This window comes from Gymnodraco acuticeps, unplaced genomic scaffold (assembly GCF_902827175.1).
Source record: "Gymnodraco acuticeps unplaced genomic scaffold, fGymAcu1.1, whole genome shotgun sequence".
Classification (NCBI taxonomy): domain Eukaryota; kingdom Metazoa; phylum Chordata; class Actinopteri; order Perciformes; family Bathydraconidae; genus Gymnodraco; species Gymnodraco acuticeps.
In genome coordinates, this window is record NW_022991219.1 from 953,794 (window position 1) to 975,393 (window position 21,600).

General features: G+C 45.1%; 1 protein-coding gene across 1 annotated transcript in view; it reads right to left on the reverse strand.

Annotated features, from left to right (window-relative positions):
* Positions 1 to 605: 605 nt before the first annotated feature.
* The window catches only part of crebbpa (CREB binding protein a), a 95,983-nt gene continuing 74,988 nt past the window's right edge, over positions 606 to 21,600 (reverse strand). Inside the window, 24 exon segments of the mRNA XM_034239104.1 lie at positions 606 to 1,953; positions 1,956 to 4,065; positions 4,422 to 4,703; positions 4,898 to 5,059; positions 8,311 to 8,478; positions 8,733 to 8,898; positions 9,042 to 9,155; positions 9,259 to 9,405; positions 10,224 to 10,374; positions 10,814 to 10,881; positions 10,987 to 11,064; positions 11,588 to 11,644; positions 11,892 to 11,972; positions 12,827 to 12,915; positions 14,478 to 14,717; positions 14,820 to 14,938; positions 16,603 to 16,777; positions 17,052 to 17,204; positions 17,516 to 17,803; positions 18,113 to 18,325; positions 19,558 to 19,679; positions 20,131 to 20,193; positions 21,083 to 21,254; positions 21,383 to 21,500. Of these exon segments, the coding sequence (XP_034094995.1) occupies positions 1,823 to 1,953; positions 1,956 to 4,065; positions 4,422 to 4,703; positions 4,898 to 5,059; positions 8,311 to 8,478; positions 8,733 to 8,898; positions 9,042 to 9,155; positions 9,259 to 9,405; positions 10,224 to 10,374; positions 10,814 to 10,881; positions 10,987 to 11,064; positions 11,588 to 11,644; positions 11,892 to 11,972; positions 12,827 to 12,915; positions 14,478 to 14,717; positions 14,820 to 14,938; positions 16,603 to 16,777; positions 17,052 to 17,204; positions 17,516 to 17,803; positions 18,113 to 18,325; positions 19,558 to 19,679; positions 20,131 to 20,193; positions 21,083 to 21,254; positions 21,383 to 21,500 (5,467 nt within the window). The 3' untranslated portion in view covers positions 606 to 1,822.

Here is a 21,600-nt window from a genome sequence, read left to right on the forward strand (position 1 = left end):
GAGATTACTGCTGCTAGAATTGTGTTTAAAAGCTAAACAACACCATCTTCAACCCTCCTTCCAATATCACTGTAACTATAGTCTACTCTAAGGGTATATTTATGATGAGCATGGAATCCTGACAGGACTAGGGCTGCACGATATTGGAAACAACTGACATTGCGATTCCCCCCCCCCCCCCTGCGATATATATTGCGATATTAAAACATACAGGAATTGACTATACAATTGGTATTTTTTTAACTATATTTAACCGGATTTTAGTCACGGACGTCTGGATCTTAAGTTATCAGAGCAACAAGCTGAGCTAGCTCGGTTAGCAGCTCCGAACTGCCCTGGAGAAACACATGAAACTACTTTATTCAGTGTTTACCTTTACCTTTAATCACCGGGTCCGTGTTGTGGTCATTTTAGTAACCGTTTACAGTTTACAAAATGTCAGCTCTATCTACAAATTGTTACTCCGATTAAAAACTCATGCACTCTGATCCGAAACTATGACACTTCAAACTCACCACCCTTTTAACCGTTATCACTTGTTTTTAAACGCAACCTTAATGCTGATAGGGAAAACTGATCTGAAACAAAGGAGGTACACACAGGAGTGATGCTTCATTATTTGGTCAACAGAGTACTGGAGATATTCTGCTGCACAGTTTATTTAACAATATGGTATATAAGTAAGAAATGAGTCTTTAACCAGTTTATACAGTGATTTCATCTCTCTTCCTTATATTTATAGTATTTTTCTTAACTTGATTTACAATAGGAGAAAAAGTAAATCCCCCCAATTCAAGTTTTAGTGAGCGGAATGAGAGTTGATGAAATATTCCTCAGGGTGAATCTCAAACGTGCCTTTCATCTCTATCGCACACAGCTTAGTGTAACATTTAGAGGATGTGGCTCCGTCAGAGATGTGTCCGACAAACAACCAGTGATCATTCCACCTCAGCTTAGGGGGCTGGTCTCTTTCTCACACTTTACAACATTTGTATGACAAATTATTTTTTTTAATGTCAAAGCAACAATGTTCCACACCAGCAAGACAACGTTTTCCCATTTCCAGGCAACTGAGATGTAGGTTGCAGTCCTTGTTTTCTGTGTTTGTGAAACCAGCTGACGTTATTTCGGTGACAGTGAGGGTTTGTGTGAGTGTCTTCATGTGCGCCCGTGTACATGCCCGTGTATAAAACAACCGCCGCAGTCCATTTCCTATTTCAATACAACTGAGTGCTCTTCATACACACAACGAGGAGGGGAGCGGTCCCTGAACGCATCGTTTCGGAGTAATCGTACAACACTAGATTACAATTGCCAGGAATAACAGCTTGAGAAAAGAACGAAAACCTGGCCCAAATTCCCAGACAAATTATTTTACAGTTTCAACACAACAATTATTTAAGTTTATTTTCCAAAGGTACAAAATAAAAAGATATGAATAATATAATGCAATTGTACATTTTCTTTTTAAAAAAGAAAGGAGAAAGGCATGAAAACATACCAAAAACAAACCAAAAATAAATTGAGTATTGAACACATTTGGTCTCAACCAAAAAATATATTCTTTGTGATTTAAATTCCATTTGAGAAGCAACTTTTAGGAAACAATTACATTCCCTCGAAGTTTTAGCTTTTTTTTTGTTATTTTTTTCCTCGACCAAATTTCTTTTTTTACAACAGTTGAAACTTTTTACATGTCAGTACAAAAAAATGCTCTCAACCTTAGAAAGAACAAACAAAGCCCTCCATCGGACAAAGAGTCCGAGGAAAAATAGAGTGGGGATGGAGATTGTGTTTTTTTTTTTAGTTCCGAGCAAAAATGCTACAATCCCTCCACAAACTTCTCCAGAGTGTCCCCTGTAGCGTCTCCCGCCAAACCCAAGTCACTATTCAGCCCCCCTCTGTTGGGCGTGTTAAGCTGCGGGAGCATAGCGCTTTGTTCTGGTGTCCCATGTGTCCTTGCTCCAGGGACCCTGAGAGCGGGCCCCCTAGTCCCGGGTGGGGGGAACCAGAGTGGTGCGGGTGCTGGGGCGAGGGCTGGGGCTGGACCTGCGGGGAGGGGCTGGAATGTGGCCGCGGCTGCTGGGGCTGCTGCTGCGAGGGCGGACAGGGGGACTGGACCGGGGCGGGGGAGCGGACCTGGTTGTTGAGGACGTTTACTAGTGTGGGCTGTCCGGGGAGGTGGGCTCCACCCTGGGGCTGGCCAGCCAGCAGGTGGGTCTGGGGGCTCATGGGACCGGGCTGTGCAGGAGAGCCCATCTGCTGCTTGAGGATGGCCTGCTGCTGCTGCTGTTGGAGCATTCTCTGATGCAGTAAGGCCTTGGTGGAGTCCGTCACCATGCCGGGCTGGGCCATCTGAGCCATGGGGGGCAGTGGTCCCATGGGCCCCCCGGCGGCTCCTGCATTGGCCTGCATGGCTATCTGCTGCTGCTGCATGCGGAGCTGGGAGTATGTCGCTGCCGTGCCCTGCGTCTGAGCCGGGAACTGGCCTGGATGGCCCTGAGGCATCACCCCCTGCTGTTGTTGTTGCTGTTGTTGTTGCTGTTGTTGTTGTCTTAAAAGCTGCCGACGGTAGAGCTCCTGGATCTGTGGGTTGGTGTGGGCTGCGTTGATCATCCCTTGGGCACCTAATGCAGCCAAGCCCTGTGCAGGGGGCTGCTGCGGCTGCTGGGGGGGCATCGCCGGCCTCTGGACTGCCCCCCCTGGCAGGGCCATGGTCTGCATCCCTGGCATGCCTGGTTGCTGCGGCTGCTGACCCGCCTGCTGCGGTTGCTGCGGCTGGTTGGCGTGGTACTTGGCTGTTCGCTGTTTGATGAAAGCAGCCATCAGCTGAGGGTTTGATTTGAGGATGTTGAGAACCTGCTGCTGCTGCTGGGGGGAGCTCGGAGACTTGAGCGTGCGGAGCAGGTCCTGCAGGGCGTTTGGTGCGATGGCTCCCGGTCTCTGGGGCGTTTGTAGCCGAGCACCAGGCTGCTGGGGAATCATCATCCTCTGTCCCGGCTGCTGCCCCGGGACCATCAGGCCTCGCTGCATGCTCAGGGCCTGCTGCGGCGCCTGGCCTGGTACCAGGCCCACTTGTTGGCTCTGAACCGCCTGCATCGGCCCCGCGGCTCCTGGCCACTGACCTTGTATGCCGGGCTGCATGACCTGGGGTCCTCGGGGGCCCGGCACCATCTGCATGGGCGGCTGCATCGGCCCGGGCATGCGCTGCTGAGGCTGCTGGGGGTTCATGGTTAAGCCGTTCATGTTGACCCGGTAGTTCTGCTGGTTCTGCTGCTGGGCCTGTGCCATCATCTCGATGTGCCGCGCCATCTTGACTGCAGCGAGGGGCGGCTGCTGCTGGAGCTGCTGAGGGAGTGGGGGCTGGGGGAGAGGGGACTGCTGCTGGTGCAGGGGGGAAGCCTGGGGTCCGGGCTTGCCCTGGGACACCGGTGCTTGAGGCTGCCCGTTGCGAGGAACGTTGGGAAAAGTTGGGGACATGACGCCTGCCGAGTTGGGGGTCTGCGGCTGGTTGGAAAGCGGCTGCTGAGGGGTCTGAGGTGTGTTGGGCTGGGTGTGGGCACTGGGAGTGCTGGGGGCAGCAGAGGCCGGGGGGGACGGTAGCGGCATGGTTCTGCCTTGCATGGAGGCCATTCTCCGCCTCATGAGCTGCGCCTGCTGCAGGCGGTGCTGCAGCTGCTGCTGGCGGAGCTTGTTCTTGATGTTCAGGCAGAACGGGACGGGACACTTGTTCTCCTGACAGTGCTTTGCGTGGTAACAGCACAGAGCGATGAGCTGCTTGCATACGGGGCAGCCCCCGTTGGTTTTGCGCTTGCAGCCCTTGGTGTGCTGCACCACTCGCTTCATCTTCTGGCAGGACGGCAGAGAGCAGTTGGCGTTGCGACACTGACATGCGTGGACCAGGGACTGGATGCAGCGCTGGATGCTGAGGCGCCGGCTCTCCTGCGGGCTCTTGGAGGCCTCTCCACTCTGGCCGCTGCCGTCATCGTCCAGGCCGAGGCCCCATTTCACCATCTGGTGCTCGTGGCCCTTCACGTTGTAGCAATTAATACATAGATCAAAGTCCTGCAGGGGGGAAAGGAGCATTGTCAGTCGAAAAGTACGAGTAAACATGAACAACCTTCTCACAGATCCAAACAGTGGAGTGCTGAAACTGTAATTGTGTGATATTATCAAGGATAAAGTTTGGAGCTGCTCCATAGAAATATTTTCACTCCTATTACCAGAGAGTAGCTAATGTTCACAAATATTTGAACTTTACTCATTCATGGAAATACATTTTGGAATTCTTCATTTAGAAGGTGGTTATTCGTACTCAATGAGGAACATAAATACTGTTCTTGATGTATCCTCATCCAAGTCAATCCAGTGGAAAAACTCATCAGAGCGTGCTAATGGCATATCTTTCAGTAGTCACTCACCTCGCACACAGTGCAATGCCAGCGAGTCTCCACGTGGTGTTTGCACTCGTTGCAGGTGTAGACAAAGCGGTCCTGGCCCTGGTTGTGCAGCTCCACCAGCATGCACATGGTGCTCCACTTGCACCTCCGGAGGGAGCTGAACTCCCAGTGTTTGTCCCGGGCCAGAGTCAGGAAGGCATCGCGGCCGTCCATTAGGTCACAGGAGAGCATGGGGTCGGGGTCCACGATGGGCGGCAGGGTGTTGGCCATGGGAGCGGAGTGGAGGTGGATCACAAAGAACACCTTCAGCAGTCGGGGAAAATAAATATAGATATAAGCACAAGCTAAACTCCAACTGCTATCACTACACTGAGGGGGGAGTATCATGAAATCCAATAGTAATGACAAACCATTGCCTTTTATAACAATCTAATAAACAAATGTTAATATTGGCTTCAATGGCTTCAATACAAATACAAAATCAAAACAAGTCTGACCTCCTTGTGCTTCTCCAAGGTGGCGTAAAGCTTCTGGGACAGATCATTGGCTACATTCGGTATCCCAGTCTTCTTCTTATTGGCTCGGCTCACGCTGCTCTTGTTTTTATTGGTCTTCTTGTTGTTCTTCTTCTTAGCGTTTTTGCTGTCGGTTGGTGTACCCTGTGGGAAATATACAACAGATAATTTTTTAAAAAGAAGTACCAAATGATCCCATATTTTGACTTTTCTCCATCTTTAATATTCCATGTGTTAACCATGTTAATAAAGAAATGTTAGGGTTATAAAAGCTGTGGAGTGCAAAACAGCTCTCAAAGATCCAAAAACATGAAGTTGTACATTTTAGGGATGTTAAGATTCGCATCTGTGCACCGGCATAAACGTTCAAAATGGGAGTGCACCGGTTGAAAGAGTGCACATCGGCTACAGTTTAGGTTGAACTTGCGATGCATCGATTGTAGCGTCTTTGCATCAGTAAAAGAACGATTCATTCATATAATATCCTCTCATCCTGTCAGCACTCAGCAGACACGATCTTTGCTTCGCACTACGGAGGCAGAGAGTCTCAGTTATCAACACACATGGAAGTCGAAGAGAAAGAGAAACACAGCGCACCGAAAAATACCTACAAATCAAACGTTTGGCAACACTTTGGATTTTTCAAGAAAGACGGACAAAGTTGAAAAATCGCTCACAAATTGTTAACGATGCCGTGCCGCTTTAAAGTACACAAGTAGTACGAGGAACTTAGCGACGCACATAAAGAGGCGACATGGGGTCTGCGGCTGAAAAGAGAAACCTGAAAGTTAGACATGAGTTAAATCACTCAGTGAGGTGTTCTGTCTGAGAGAGAGGTGTTTAGTTTACAGCAGACTGTGACTGCCAATAATAGTTTAAATGTCTTCCTGTAAGCAGTTATCATAGAGCTGTTTGTGAAAGGTTATTTGTATTCTTTATTGTTCATATAGAACCCACTGCTTTCTGCTCTCTGGTGAGTTAGCCTATGAATGAGTGTTAAGCAGATCAGGCTGGCAGCTGTATGGGCATTGCTCTATGGTAGTTGTTATTTGCACATTGTTAATCATAGACAATGCATCCTTAAATTGTTTAACTGTGAGGTGTTATACAATTGTACTGTACTCTGGAGAGAGAATACTACACTTGTGAAAAGGCTAGTTTGTGAAAGGTCCAAGTGTTGTTTTTTTAAGGTAAAACATAAACAGCATGATGGGATGCGCAGTACTAGTAGAGACAACCAAATATGGAAAGCACTTTTTTGTTAATTTATGATTTGCTGCATATAAGGAATAAAACAAAATCCTCTGTCGTACCAAATTGAATTGTATCATTATTTTGCATCGTGTTGAATCGCATCGTATCGCCCCGAATCACATAATGTTGAATCAAAGCGTATCGAACTGTATCGCAACAGGGGTGAATCGTATCGTATCGCATCGCCTGGTGTTTCAAATGTATCGTTAATGTATCGTATCGTGACAACGTATCGAGATGCGCATCGCATCGGCTTCAGTGATGGAGATGCACACATAGTGCTGCGTACCGGTACGCCGAACCGGTACTGGACTTGTAAAAAGTTTCGGTTCAAGTCCGGTTAAAACCGGAACGTTGGGAACCGGTACTTGGACTCGCAAAAAAACTAGCACTTACGTATATTCTCCTTCTTGTTCTAAACCATCTAAAACCTCCCTGAAGGGAGGAGAGACTGAAGAGAGTCAAGGGAAGCTTATAAAAGTTAACAGCATTTAATTACACAAAAGATGCGGTGGTGTACAAATGAAATTGCAAAAGGAAGCGCTCTCCTCATCTCCCATCAGCCCAGGTCAGCAGGTAGAAGAGATCAATTCTTGCTCTTCCTGTTGTCATCTGAGGTCTTCTCCTATTGGCCGGCATCGTCGGGGGGCGGGTCCAATGCAATTCCTGCCTTTTTCTGTTGCTAAATTACATCATTCTGGTGTCTGTGGTTATTTAAACATTCCCTGATAAACGGTATTCAGCGGCAATACATGAGTGCTAATCCCAGTGTGCTCAGTGTACAACATCACATGTCATTTCACCTTCGATTCACGGTTTGAAAACGTAGCATTTCGCCACATGCTAATGCTAACCGGAAGTGAATAATTTTCAGAATAAAAATATTAAGTTAATAGTGTGAACTTCCGTTTTTTTCAGAATAAAACTGATTTAAATTAAATAGTGTATTTAAAGGTGGGGTAGGTAAGTTTGAGAAACCGGCTCGAGAAACACTTTTTGTTATATTCCATGGAACGCTCTTAACATCCCGATAGCAATGAATATCTTAAGTGCTTTGACAAATAATCCATTAAAAAAAATTCATCTGTGGAAGCCGTAGTACTGTAAAAAGCACGCCCAATCCGTTTAGCCGGGCCGGCTAAACGGATTGGATTGCCGCCCTGTCTGTCAGCCTTCCATCTCGTGCACGCACAAATGTATCTCGTGCCCTCATTGGGCGTGCCGTCATTGGGCGTGCATTGCAGCAGTACTTCAATGACTCGCCAGCAACAGGCGGCCACTTTCACCAGTCTGCTGACGTCATGTGCGCGTTCATGTGTGTTGGATGAGGTGCTCTGTAAGGAAGTCTGAAGGAAGGGGTGGATTCTTTTCGGCTGTGTACTTTCAAATTTGAGTGCACTCGAGCCGGTTTCTGAAACTTACCTACCCCACCTTTAATTCAAAATTACGCCATATCAACATTGATTTTAATTTCTACCAGTATGTACATCACTATGTATGTAGTATACACTGTATAATGTACACATGTAGAGTTGTAGAAAAGACATGGTATACAGACAGTATAGTACACTCTGACTGTACAGTCAGTCACTACAGTGCAGTCTATACTGTATAGTAGGTGTGTAACAGTGTAATGCGTATAGTCTACTCTACTCTACACTCTACCTTTCAGCAACGTTTTAGGGATTTAGGCTCAGTCAGCTCAGGGACTGTTTGGTTACTTTAGTTTGGTAAATGAAAAAAAGGTTTGAACTTTGTAGTAGTTCACTGTAGTTGCTGTCATAAGTTATTTGTAGACTAAGTGGCAAAAAGTGTTTTTTTTACATTTGTACTTTGTAGAGAAATGTAGACACAAGTTGGAAGGGAGCACAATAAACCTGATGAGTTTGAATTTGAGTTAATTATGAGTTAATTTTTAATTGATAATTAGCTCACAATAAGTTCACTTTAGTTACTCACACAACTTGACACAAGTCATGGGTTCAGGTCCGGACTTATAAGTCCGGACCTGAACCTGAACCTCTGGACTTGAGTCCGGACCTGAACCTGAATGTGAGTCCAGGTACGCAGCACTATGCACATCCCTACTACATTAGTATCTTTGCTCGGCATCAAAACATGACAACAACGACCGACCGTACCTCTGGAGTTTCAGTGGTAGCAGTGTTCTCCTCCTTCTTCCGCTCCTCCTCCTCCTGCTCCAGCTCCTTGATGCTTTCCTCCAGCACGTTGGGCCAGAAGTCTCCTTCGAAGTACGGCAGCTCGTTGGCGGTGGTCAGGCGGTCCTCTGTCGCCTGTTTGCAGATGTCCTGGGGGGGGGGGGAAGACAAAAAGACATGGATGATTTGAGCGTTTCAAAATGTATTCTACTAGTTTGCAGTCATCCAAAACGCTGAGCATTCACATGTTTGATGTGTATGTCTGATAATAACAATAGTAGCAAATTAGATTAAATTCAGACTACCAACTTTTCACACAGAAGTCTAGCAGGAAAATAGATCATGAACCCAGGAATCCAAAAAGGTAACATGACAACACTCCTCTTTCTTATCCTAATCCTTACCTTGTAATCATGCAGAATCCTCTCTGCAAAGGCCTTGTCCAGCATCTTCCTGTACCACTCCTGAAGCCTCTTGGGTTTGGGGATCTTCTGGTCCTGAGGATGGCAGTGGAAGATGTAGTCGTCTCCTTCACTGGGAGGACACGCCCAGATGTGGCCCTGGGCATACCTGCAGCCATAGATAGAGCAAAGAGACCATGTGTAAGTCAGGACATTTGATTCCTTGGAAATGTCATCACGACGTTCTCCTTATTTCCCATGGCGTCTCTTTAAAGAGGTTGGGCAGAAAAGGAGCGTTAGAGCAAGGCTCACCCGAGTTTCTTGACATATTCCAGATAGCCGATGAGGATCTCGTGGTAAACTGCTGTTCGTAGAATCCGAGGTCTGAAGAAGTGAATACTGTCAAGGTATGATATGTAGACCCGTCTGCAGAGGTAGAGAGAGGGAACATGGTCAGTTTCACTCATAAAAAGCACTCCAATGCCAGCTTTATTGCCACGTGTTACATACAGGAGTTGGCTGTACAGACCTAGTGTTGGGGAATGCGCACTCTGAGCCGTACTCCTGCACGTGCATGCCAAAGAAACACACGTCCACGCCGTCAATCTCCTCGAAGGCGAAAAGTGCTTTGGTTCTGTAGGGGAAGGTCTCTTGCATTTCACCTGTGTCCACAAACCTGTCGTAATGAAGAAAGATTGAATATTAAAAAAGTGTGAACAGCATAGTGGGATGGCTTGGGTTAATGCCAGCTAAACCATCACATGAGTCTGCACTGAACACGACCCTCAAAACACGAAGGTGAGGACTGTGCAAAGCTGGAGATTTTATATATGTATAATAAGAAGAATTCATGGTATTTATTTTAGAGCTTTTCCAAGTGCTGAAAGCGCTTTACATTACATATAAGACTTGCAATACCTTTGATACAAATGTGGACAATACCCACAGGAGCAATTTAGGGTGAAGTGTCTTGTATAGCCAAAAATCCTCTTCAAAGTATTCGGTATCTCTTAAACATAAGCCATTTTTGTACGTTTATCATTTAAAAAACTTTTCACCACTCTGACGTGTACATTGTTATTTTTTTTACAGTTTTGAATACATTTCACTTGTATTTCACTCTATTAATATAGCCTTAATATTTCTTTAAAAAATAATATGAATCATCTTGAATACGGTGCATAATACAGGAAATACATTTCTTACAATTACACAAAAAATTATAAGTATTTAATTTAAGGCTTTTAGGAAAGAAAGAGTCATTCAGCAGCCCGAGGTTTGGCCTTGTGTGTTGCTGCTTTCAGCTCTTTAGCATAATGGGACGATTCAAGTCAAGTGGCCTTGAGTCAATAAAAAGCAGCCTTAATTCAGTCAACCTGAATACAACAGGTTCTTTGATCACGCCGGCGTGGCGGTCGACTCCTAAGGGTTCAGTAACAAAGCCTACACAACATACACCCAGTTCTCCTGTGTTCTTATCCGTGGTGCTCTCACCTGGTTTTCATGCCCTGTTTTACTTCCGTTATTTTGTCGGAGCTCGCCACCACCCGCACAAACACCTCTCCGGCCTCCGGGTGGTTCTGTCTCTTCAAGTATTTATTCACACGGTCCTCTATGTACATTCCCAACCGTGTGGACTGCAGCCCTATAGTGGTAAAAACCAGGAATAAGGAAAACAATATTAACTTTCCAAAAGAATGGAGAAGCAGCGGTTACACAGTATGTCCTTAAAAAGCCTGCAGTAGCCTTCAATCTAAGAAAACAAGAGAAGCACTAGAACAGATTTATGGGGCATCATGAAATCTTGAAACTGTTAGCACCATATGACATAAAGGTCAGAATTGTTTCCAGGTTTAAAAACACCAAACTAAAATACCAGTGAGGCCAACATCATAAAAAAGGCCCCCATTGCAGGAAAGCCATATGCTGCCCATGTGCAGGTGGTTTAAATTGTCTCGTGTCTTCAGTGCTTGTGAGACAAAGGCACAATAATCTGTTGACATTTTGAAGACTGCAGGGAACACTGAAAGACTGATTCAAAGACCTTAAATACATAACACTCAGATGAAGAGAAATGAACTAACGTTTTGCAGAGAACTTGTTGTCCTTCCGTGTTTTTGCACTCTTCTTTAAACAATTGTCACAGATGAATCTGGAAAGAAGTGAGAGAAATTAGACGTATTGTTATAATTAAGACTCAAAATATGCAACAAAACAATTTATGCAAAATTAAGTGAAGTAGAAATTGAAATCTCACCCAGATGGCCAAATGGTGTCGTAGTGTAAGACGCATATCTGGTGCATCTTCCGTCCACAATCTTTACAATCAACAAACCTAAAGAAAAGCAAACATACAGTCAGACATTTCAGAGCAGCTACACATGAACAAGATTCTCAAACCTACCTGACTGAGAGTGTTGGCCAAAAGGTTAAAGTATAGCATTGCACTCTCAAGCTACAGTTAGTCTACGTAGCTCTTCTATATGAACTCTGACATCATTTGTATAAATGTTGATGTCCTAACTGGCAGCAAGCAACAAATGCCAAAGTGCCTTACTGGGAGTACATAGTTGTAATGACAATGTTGAAGGAACTCATTACATATCAAAAAACTAAGAGCCTGGATTCTCTGAAAGAAATACTCATCAAGAGACAGAGTGTTTTGACACTGCCCAGTTGCCCTGACGCCTCACTGATACCAAAGGGATTGATCAGAAACATCCAGAGAGAAAATGTAAAGACTGTGCATTCATTGCAAAAGTGTAGTAATATGTTTTATTAGACTGAGCAAAGAAAGAACGTCACATAAGTGTCAGTATTAGTCCTTCTCAGACAGGGTGTGGTTTGTGTCAACTTACGGTTCAGAGTCGAGAACATCGTTCTTCTTTCGTTCAAACTGGTCTTTTGATATTCTCCTGAAGTGTCGGGAATACAAGGGAATAAATAGAGTTAGTAAGGAGAACTGTACAAACACAACCATATTTTAGTTTAGCTATCTTCAGTCCTAGGCTCTGGTTGTTTCTTATCACTGACTGTGTGAGGGTCACGGTCTTTCATCAAATATAACTAATAAGCCTCTAAAAAAACAGGCTGATTCACCGACCACTGAAATCTTTTTATTCATTTTTTTATTGTGGGTTTATCAACTTCCAGTCTACTCACGTCTGTGGCTGTGCGGGATCGTCCCCTAGCGTCACACTCTCCCCCTGGATCTCATTGAAGCACTTCTCACAGAAATGATACCTGCAAAAACACACACACAACATTCAGCATGTTCAACAATCAACGGTGCGTGTTCGGCTACTTGTGTGTCCAGTTCAATTGTGCACACAACAACACTTGTCTTTTGTGTTTTACAACAGAGCGCTGGGAACCCCTAAGCTCCCATTGAGAGTGTAAATGGGCCGCGCTGCAGGAGCCTCATGCTCTCCGTCAGGCTGCTTCTGTGCAAAGTGCCCAGTTAAAGTGTGAGAGGGGGGCTGCAGTTACCCAGATTGTACAGCAGGGGGCGCAAGGGAGCGTTGTGCAAGCATTCATCTGCGAGTGGAAGGAAAAGGCACTGATGGGAAACATTTTATGTATTTTTTCATCTTTTGTGCAAGAGAAGGAGCAGCAACACCAAACTCTCAGCCCCTCGGTAGATGCTGAGCAAAACACCATCAACATACTGCTGTGCTGCTCTGCGACTGACACCGTCGGGTCTTCACAGTGTTTCCCTGTATGTTCAACACTGGAACCTGGCTTTTAACAAATGATGAGAGCAAAACCATTTTGTGGACTCATGCCGTGTCAGGACCCAGAGGCAGAGTCATTACAGCCGAGCCTGTCAGGATGACGGTCCTGCCGGATCCCAGCGGCCCCTCTAGAGCGGAGGAGCAGACCACCCCAGGTTGCAGGGTAACACACTTCAAACGGCTGCATTCATTGCCCTTTTAAACACTTAATAAAAAACCGTGTTTGCAAATACATAACACGTGGGAGATGATTCAGTGAGATTAAAATTCCTAATACAAAGTTTAGTATACAGCCACCCATAGCTACTAAGCTATACTTGGACACATACAAACATTTATGAAGACACACACAAAGAGTGGTACCTGTTCTGGTAACTGTAGTATGTTCCTCCAGTAGGGATGGTGCAGAGCTGCTTGCCATAGCAACAAAGGGTTTGAGGGGAGAACTCGTACTGCAGACAAAAAGGAGGACAATAGTGGTTAAAAAAGATTCATTCATTCGCTAAATTCTTTGTATCAGGAGAAGAAAAGGTATTCAGTCAGAGGATTTGATTAAAAATGTAAGTTTGCCTCGTCTTTAGTGCTGGGCGATGTGGACAAAGCTCTAAAATATGAACGACTCAGGGTGAAAATAAAATGCACACTCATCCTCCCGAGTCTAATAGTTTTAGCGTATTTCATCAAACAAAGAGTAGAAAAGGAAGTCAACTTTTGATCCTTGCAGCCATGTCACAAAACGTTTCATTACATGTCACTTGTTACTTAGACGCTTTTATCCAAAGCCACTTACATACATTCAATACTGTGGGCAATCCCACAGGAACAATTTGGGGTGAAGTGTCTTGCCCAAGGACACAGCAGAATGTTGACTGTAGCAGGATTCGAACCAGATCCGAAGATCAGCGCACCAATACACTGAGCCACAACCTCCGTTTTTTCAACATATAAAAACTAGGGCTGTCAAGTTAACGCGTTAATTGCGTTATTTTAACGCGATTAACGCATGTGTATTTTTTTTCCTCGGCCGCCCCGTAGTTTCAGAGCGCATCAAGTTTAAAATATCATCTACAAGCTGATGCTGACAGTCCCGCTCCTGCCGCCCGCTTGTGGCAGACCACACTTCCACGCTCACCGGCAGGCACCGACTGGCTATTGGGAGGACCGGGAGGGTGTGTGTATGTGTGGCCCGAGCGAGCGAGAGAGAGACCTTACGTGCATTGTTGTTGTTGTTAGCATCTGGTGCTAGCTAGCTGCGCTAACGGATAAGGAGCTGTTTAAATGAAAACAGAGGAGCGACATTTCGCCACAACTGTGCCGAGCACTTGACTTTATGCAGGAAGTCAGACAGTGGGACATTGTACGAGAAGTCAGCACACTCAGCACGGATAGTGCGCAACATGATTGCAGCGTCCAGGCAGCTCCCGTTCGAGCATATGCATATGCCTTGAGTTACACATAGCTCCAACGATCACACACACACACACACACACACACACACACACACACACACACACACACACACACACACACACACACACACACACACACACACACACACACACACACACACACACACACACACACACACACACACACACACACACACACACACACACACACACACACACACACACACACACACACACACACACACACACACACACACACACACACACACACCATTTGTATTGTATTATTGTATGAGAGAGGTTCCAGGTTGAATTGAGGCGAATATTTGTAATGTTCAGAGGTTGTTGTGTTTAATATTCATGAGAATATTTGTCATTGTTCAAATGATAATAAACATTAGCATAAAGCATATTTGTCCACTCATATGTTGATAAGAGTATTAAAAACTTGAAAAATATTCCTCTAAGGTACATTTAGAACAGATAAAAAAATGCGATTAATCACGATTAACTACGGACAATCATGCGATTAAATATTTTAATCGACTGACAGCCCTAATAAAAACCCTTCCTGAATTTTCATTTTCAACACGCCATTATCTCACCTTCCTCCCGCAGCAGTAGCCCAGGAGCTGCATGACGGGGTCGATCTCGGACTCGAACACCTCGGCCAGTTTGGAGCAGTACTTGTAGACGCGGGACGTCTTGCGGTTGTAGATCCAGGCGTTGTTGAACATGATCCAGACGTCATCAACGTATTGCCACGGCTCCTGGTATTGGCCCGTGTCGAGCTTTCGCTTTATCGTGGACAGATCTATAGGGTTCTTCACTATGTCAAAGTAGTCCTGGAGAGACAGGGACAAATACAAAGTTTAAGTGTTAACACCCAAGATCAGTTTTCGTTTCAAGTGAAAATATGACATGGCAAGTGCATGTGTGCTACGTACAGGGATTCCCAGGAGCATGGGGTCCACTGGCTGTCTGAAGGGCAGCGACTCGGGGTCCTGCCTGTAGAGAGACTCCAAAGTAGGCATCAGAGCCTGGCGCAACTCCTCGGGCTTAAAGACTGGAAAAGGAAAAGAGGAAAAGGCACCGTGTAAGTAAACTAACAAAGTTACAGAAAAAGCACAGTCCACTGTACAGGAGAAGTAAGAGGGATTAACCCCTAAACCTTTCCTCAGCTTCACAAAGACAACAGACTCCCTGAACACTACATAGGACAGCGATTGTAATGTAAACACCAGCGACATTAAATCCTGGTCTAGTTGCATATTGTTGTCTGTATGACATCAGTTGTTTTTCCAAATGTTCTTAGAACTACAACAAAATGACAAATCAATGGTTATGTAGCTTATGTTACATGAATACATTTGTATTCTAAAGAATGTCAACTGAACAGCAGTAAGTGCTCGCTTCCTATCTGTGCCAAAGATTGATTATTTCATCACTTCACACACATTAGAGCTTAAACGGTCAGTCAATCAACCCAAACTATTTTTGAAACTATTTTGATGCATTGATCAATTGCTGATTAATTGATATTTTTGAAGTAGAAATAGAGAAGCAATTCAAATATACTCTGATTTCAGTCTCTCAAATAAAAGGATTGCCTGCTTATCCCTCGTCATTAGGGATGGGTATCGTTTGAAATGTATCGATTCCGATTCTTATCGATTCCCCGTCGATTCCAAAATTGTAAAAGAAAGAGTTAAACCGTTTAGATAACAAAAATATATTTATTCTTTTAAGCTTTAACTGACATTTTTACAAATAAAAAATATACATGCAATACAAATGTATTGCACAATAGCTGTGCTTTATTTGAACTGAGCTACTGTATGCCTGTGGCAAGCTATTAACAGGCATTACACTGTGCCTTGTCTTTTTCTTTTTTAGTGTAGTGGAGCCTCACTTCAGAACGTTACCGCGCTCCATCTTTGGGGTTATGAAGTGACTGAGCTCGTGAACTGTCTACGGGAGGACGGGGGGAGCCTCGCTGCGGGGCAACTGTGGACCTCTGTCGCCTGTCAGCGCAACTTACATGATGCCGTTTAAAAAAAATGAAGGGCCAGCTGATGACCGGCCGTTCTGTGATTCTCCAGAACACACAGATGGACAGTCCTCCCTTACCCTGTATTCCACCGGGTCACCGCGGCGCAGACGGACCCGGTGGAAAGTCTACCGCATTTAGGAACCGTTAAGCAGAACCGAAATTGTGTATTTTGTACGGGTACCTGGTACCCGGCATTTTCTTATTGGTTCTCATCTGGAACCGAGTTTCGGTTCCCAACCCTACTCGTCATACATCATATGTGACCGGAAAAATGTTTTGGTCGAACTAAATATTTGAAGATGTCATGTTTGGATGTTATAATTATTTTTCACAAATAAATGAAATGAAAATAATTTGAAGTTGCAGCTCTTTGTCCCTGCCTGCACATCAAATGGAACGTAAACATTAGATTAGGTGGCCTCCATTATTTGTTGGGTATATAATACCAGCACGTGCACAGTCTGTTCATTATTTGTGTACAATTCTGGCAAGATCAAGAAGGATCACAAGAGTCTGGATATTGTTCAGAGGTAGTGCAAGACTTGTTGTCACAATAAGTTAGACATCAATTATAAGTGTGTCTCAGTCGGCACAGAGAGGGATTATTGAAGTTTCTGACAGTGACGGAAACCCTCTCCTCTGGGTGAGTGGACCAGTCTTCACAGATTTTGACTCACTTTTCCTCCGTGACTGAGTGGGGGATGAGGAGGTTGAGCCGTTGGCTCCGCCCTCTTCTTCTTCTTTGGGTTCTGTCTTCATTTCTGGCTTTTTCTCCTCCACCTCCATTCGCTCCGGCTTTACATCTGGCTCCTCCTTCTTCACCAGCACCGTTGAAGCAGAGTCTTCCTCAGTCTACACAAATCAAGGAAAAAGACTCAGTCAAGTCTACATTCTCATTATTTTGATATCCTAGAGTTCATTAAGGATGAAAGTGAATAACTAAAGGTTTAACAAACAAAGACTGACTAATGTTATCCTCAAATGATGTCCACAGGTAAAGAATATCATGTGTTGTACAATGTCATTTCAAATGTACTGATTTGTTAGATTCTTTAAACAATTTGATATAGAAGAAATATGTTCAGCAGTAAAACATTACGTTTTTCAAAACATCGATTGAACCCACCTCCATCTTGGGCTCAGTTTTGCCGCCTGCGGCCTCAAACCCTTTTTGCTCCCGGTGTGCTTCTGCTTTGACCTCCTGTGCAGGCAGGTCAGCGCTGATGGTCGAGGCCGGTGTCGGCACCCGGTTATCTAGACTGGCCCCTGGTTGAGAGAGCTGAAACACGGGGGGGGGGGACAGAGGGACACACAGAGAAAGAAGATATGAGGTATTGGCATCAGCTCATTTGCTTTCTTTTGTATGCAGGTGCTGAAACACACATGGAAACCTCTATATTGATTTCATTGCTCCCCTAAAGTTAAAGATGAACATTCCCATTGTGATGGATGCTACAAACAGTGATAAGGATGCAGTTGTCAGACAGAGAGGTGGATGTGGATGGGGGGGGGGGGGGGGGTTGGTACATGGCAGGCAGAGGGATGGGAGTTTGTTCAGAGTGGAGGGCATGCTGAGGGTCTCAGGCTCACCGGCGTGGAAGGGGGCTGAGGCAGGGGCGGAGGCTGCGCAGCAGGGAGCTCCGCCGGGGGTGGGGGCAGGGTGGGGCGGGGCGGGGTGGCACCCGGGGCTGGGGCGGGGCCAGGGAGGTTGGGGGTAGAGCTGCGGCTGGAGGGCTGGGGGTGTGGCAGGTTAGTGGCCCCCCCAGCCGTGGAGACGGCAGGAGGAGGCGTGGTGTGCAAGGGGGTTTGGGAGGAGGCTAGCTGAGGGCCCATCGAGGGGCCAAGTGCATTCATGGGGAGGTTAGCGCCCTGCTGCTGCTGCTGGAGAGAAGGACACACAAAGGGCAGGCGACACACACGCACACGCACACACACACACACACCAGATTAGCAGACAGACACACAGGCGTAAGGTCAACCAGACACACACACACACACACACACACACACAATTTGAGGTTTAGAGAGCATCTTGTGATCGGTATGAGAACAATTTCAGAGCAATTAGTGCGTCAAATGGTTGGTTAGAGTAGTTTGATTTTAAGTTCCAGCCGCTGTTTGGAATGAGCAGCATACGTTTCAAAGAAGATACCTAAAACAGCCAACTAGTGAGTTCTAACGTCTCACCTGGGTGATGGCAGCCTGTGCAGGTGGCTGGCCCATGCCGGGCCCCACGGTGACATTCAAGGCCCCCGTTGCAGCGACTGCAGTTGATCCTGGAGGGAACTGGGTCTGAGCCAGGAACTGTCCCTGGCTAGCCGTCTGGCCGACCATGTTAGCACCGACATGTGCCGCTATCATGCCCTGAGCCTGGGGCATCCTGGAGGGGGACATGCCCATCTGCAAGGCAGGGAAGAAGATGATGATTACTTTGAGCTCAGTGACGGGAGTTTCCATTGACATAACCAGAAGCAAGAGCCAAAGATCAATCACATTACTGGCATTCTAGCTCCATTATGATGCGGTGATGGTTTACAATGAATGTCTCCCATCTCAAATAAAAGGCTGTACAAGTGTGAAGTGGTTTATGGATTACAGACGACAGTAGTGTCAATTCTCTAGATATCAATCTATATCGTCTATAGTGTTTAACAGTTATGAATGAAATAGATTCTTGTTTTTGTTATAAAATAAGAAAATGTTAGTGCTTTTGTTACAAAAATACAAAGTGATGACATCATTCAAAATATTTACAAAAGAAATGAAAGGTGGGGTAGGTAACCAGCTCGAGTGCGCTAAAATTTGAAAATACACAACCGGAGAAAATCTGCCCCCTCCTTACAGAGCCCCTCCTCCAACTACCCCACCTTTAATAGAGATAAAGAAAGATATTCAGATATTAAAATCAGAATTAGAATCAAGTGTATTGCCAGGTACGCTTAAACATATAAGGAATTTGCTTAAGTGTCTGGTGGTGTGACCATAAACAATCTAAGAAATATAAGTTGCAATAGTAGGTAAAAGAGAAATATATAATGATAATGGAAATAAGTACTTTTAAGAAGCAATTTAGCATTAAAAAACTCCTATGTCCTAGCCATTTTCAGAAACGTAAAAGATTGATTTATGACAAATTTAACTAATTAATTTAACGCTTTCTCAGAGTTTTTAGGCATCTGCCGTGTCTATACTAGTTCCCCACCGATACATCAGCAAAGCTCATAGGACTCATTATTCAAGTATTTAAACCTGTTCACACTTAATTGTGTTGGAGCCAACAGGTAAACATTACCAAAAATTGGCCATGACGCACATCTTGTATTTACTGCCGTCCGTTTCTTTAACAAGGGGCACATTGTTCGGTATTAAAGTTCAATGCCTCCGTCCCACACCTGGGTTAGTGAAAGACTGCAGAACAAAAAGCACTCTGCCCTTTTCTTAACAAGCTGGTGCAGTGACTCGTCCATCTTAAAATTCAACATCTCATGACCTGACCAGTGGACTACATTTTTAATTAGCCTGGTACTGTGTGCAGACAGAGTGTACATTTACTAGCAACTGGGTGTTAGCTCATATTACGTGTATGCTTGTGTGTGTGTGCTGTGATTTGTGTGCCCCCCTGCCCTCCTCACCGCTGGGACGGAGCTCATGTTCATCTGCTGTGGGTGGTTCATGGGTGAGGCGGCTCGGGCTCCCATTGGTGTCTGGGATATCTGGGCGTTGGGCAGAGCCAGGTGGTTGAACTGGTTGATTCCTGTACAGAGGACCATCACGTTCGGTACACACAACTCAATTGCACAAAAATAGCCAACACAACTTCACAGAGCTAAAGAAGCATTACCCAATCAAATATGGTGGTGAAAGTTTAAATTTGTATTTTTCTTCCAGTCTGTGCAAAAACTCTCAGACCTTTACACATGTCCATTTTCAGGCAGCTCCACAGTTAGACCTGTGTGGTTAAGTGGAAGTACTTGAATATTGAGATTGCATCTTATAGTTCTGCAAAGAAATGGTCTCTTCCTTTAGTTCGCTTGCCTTTCATGGGTTCTACAGTGAATGTGTTCAGCCTTACTGACACGTTCTTCATACAGACTTCTAGAGAATGTGGATTTGGAATTGTCCCTTTATTAAGAGTCTTTTCAGTTTCCCATTACATCTTTGTATTGGAATGAGAAATATGCAACATGTAGCGCTCCAAGACGTACCTTGTGAAACCTGCATGCGATTCATGATTTGATTTGGCATGTTGGGCAGAGGAACAGGCCCATCTATGAAGCAAAGAGAAAAACACCATTGAGCGGAAAGACAAATTGAAGAATGACATGATCAAATCAAGTTTTATTTATATAGCACATTTTGAAAACGATTTTTGGTCGAGCCAAAGTGCTGTACATACAATAAAAATACTTTACAATAAAGACACTTTACAACAAATACAACAGCACAGTTTGTACAGAATATCAGTATGAGAAAACGACACCCTCTGTCCTTAGACCCTCACATCGTACAAGGAAAAACCTTAAAGGGGAAAATGGGAGAAACCTCAGGGAGAGCAACAGAGGAGGGATCCCTCTCCCAGGACGGACAGACGTGCAATAGATGCCGTTCACACAACCTCTCCACTGCATGGTTTTCAATTAAAGGGTTGTTGTTTTTAGCTATGTGGATACACATCCTACTCACAATCATTTGCAACATCACAGCAGCCTAATACAACAAACCACTAAAGGCATCTCAACCACAATAGAAAAGATATAGCGAGATCTTTCCATGTTGAAAAATGCCCCAAAGTATTTATCTGTTAACATGAGCAAACACTAGGGGGGTAATGTGAACTGGCAGTTGAAACAGATACATCTGCACACTAACAGCTCATGTTAAAATTATTTTCAGCCAAGCATAACGATCATTCAAAAAGGAGCTATTTGGTGTGCCGGTTTATCCAATTAGACTTTGCTAGATATTTATTTTATTCCTATTACCCAACCAAGACGAAAATATGTGAAATGGCATAAATATCACACAAAAAGAAGAAATAATACAATACAAACACTTGTTTCTAACACTTGTTGTGGTCAAAAAAAATGATGCAAGAAACTTGAAATGCATTTGAGGTTTTACCTCACAACTCTTCAGGTCTTGTACCGCTGTACTCACTCTGTGGCCTTGGGCTGAAGGCATTGGGCTGGGGGAGGCCGGGCTGCTGGTTCCCCTGGGCGGCCAGAGGAGCCTGGTTGATGATCTGCTTCTGTAGCCTGGAGCGCCGCTTCTCCTCCAGCTCCTTTTGGATTTTATAGATTTTCTCAGCCAGGAAGTGATAGTATTCATCCTGAGGGGAGACAAAGGGGGTGAGTAGAAGGCGATATTAAAGTTGACAAATACATTCTGAGGCTTTGTGTGTGGCCTTGAAAGGGAGAGGAATTATTTCCAAGTTGAGGCCCGTTTCAGAAAACCTACCCGGCTGTTAGCGGACTCGTACATGTCCCCCTCCACCTTCCTGGCGTAAGCCACCAGGTTCTCCATTCGTCTGTCCTTCAAAGCTGCCGGGTCAGGCGTGGGGAATATGGCTTGTACTCTGCAGGAGAAGAATTGCAGCAATGAACATCTCAAATTCTTCCTCTGTACTTCAAAACCTTCAAAATGTCATGGTAGGAGTCAGTTCCAGTCGTCCAGCA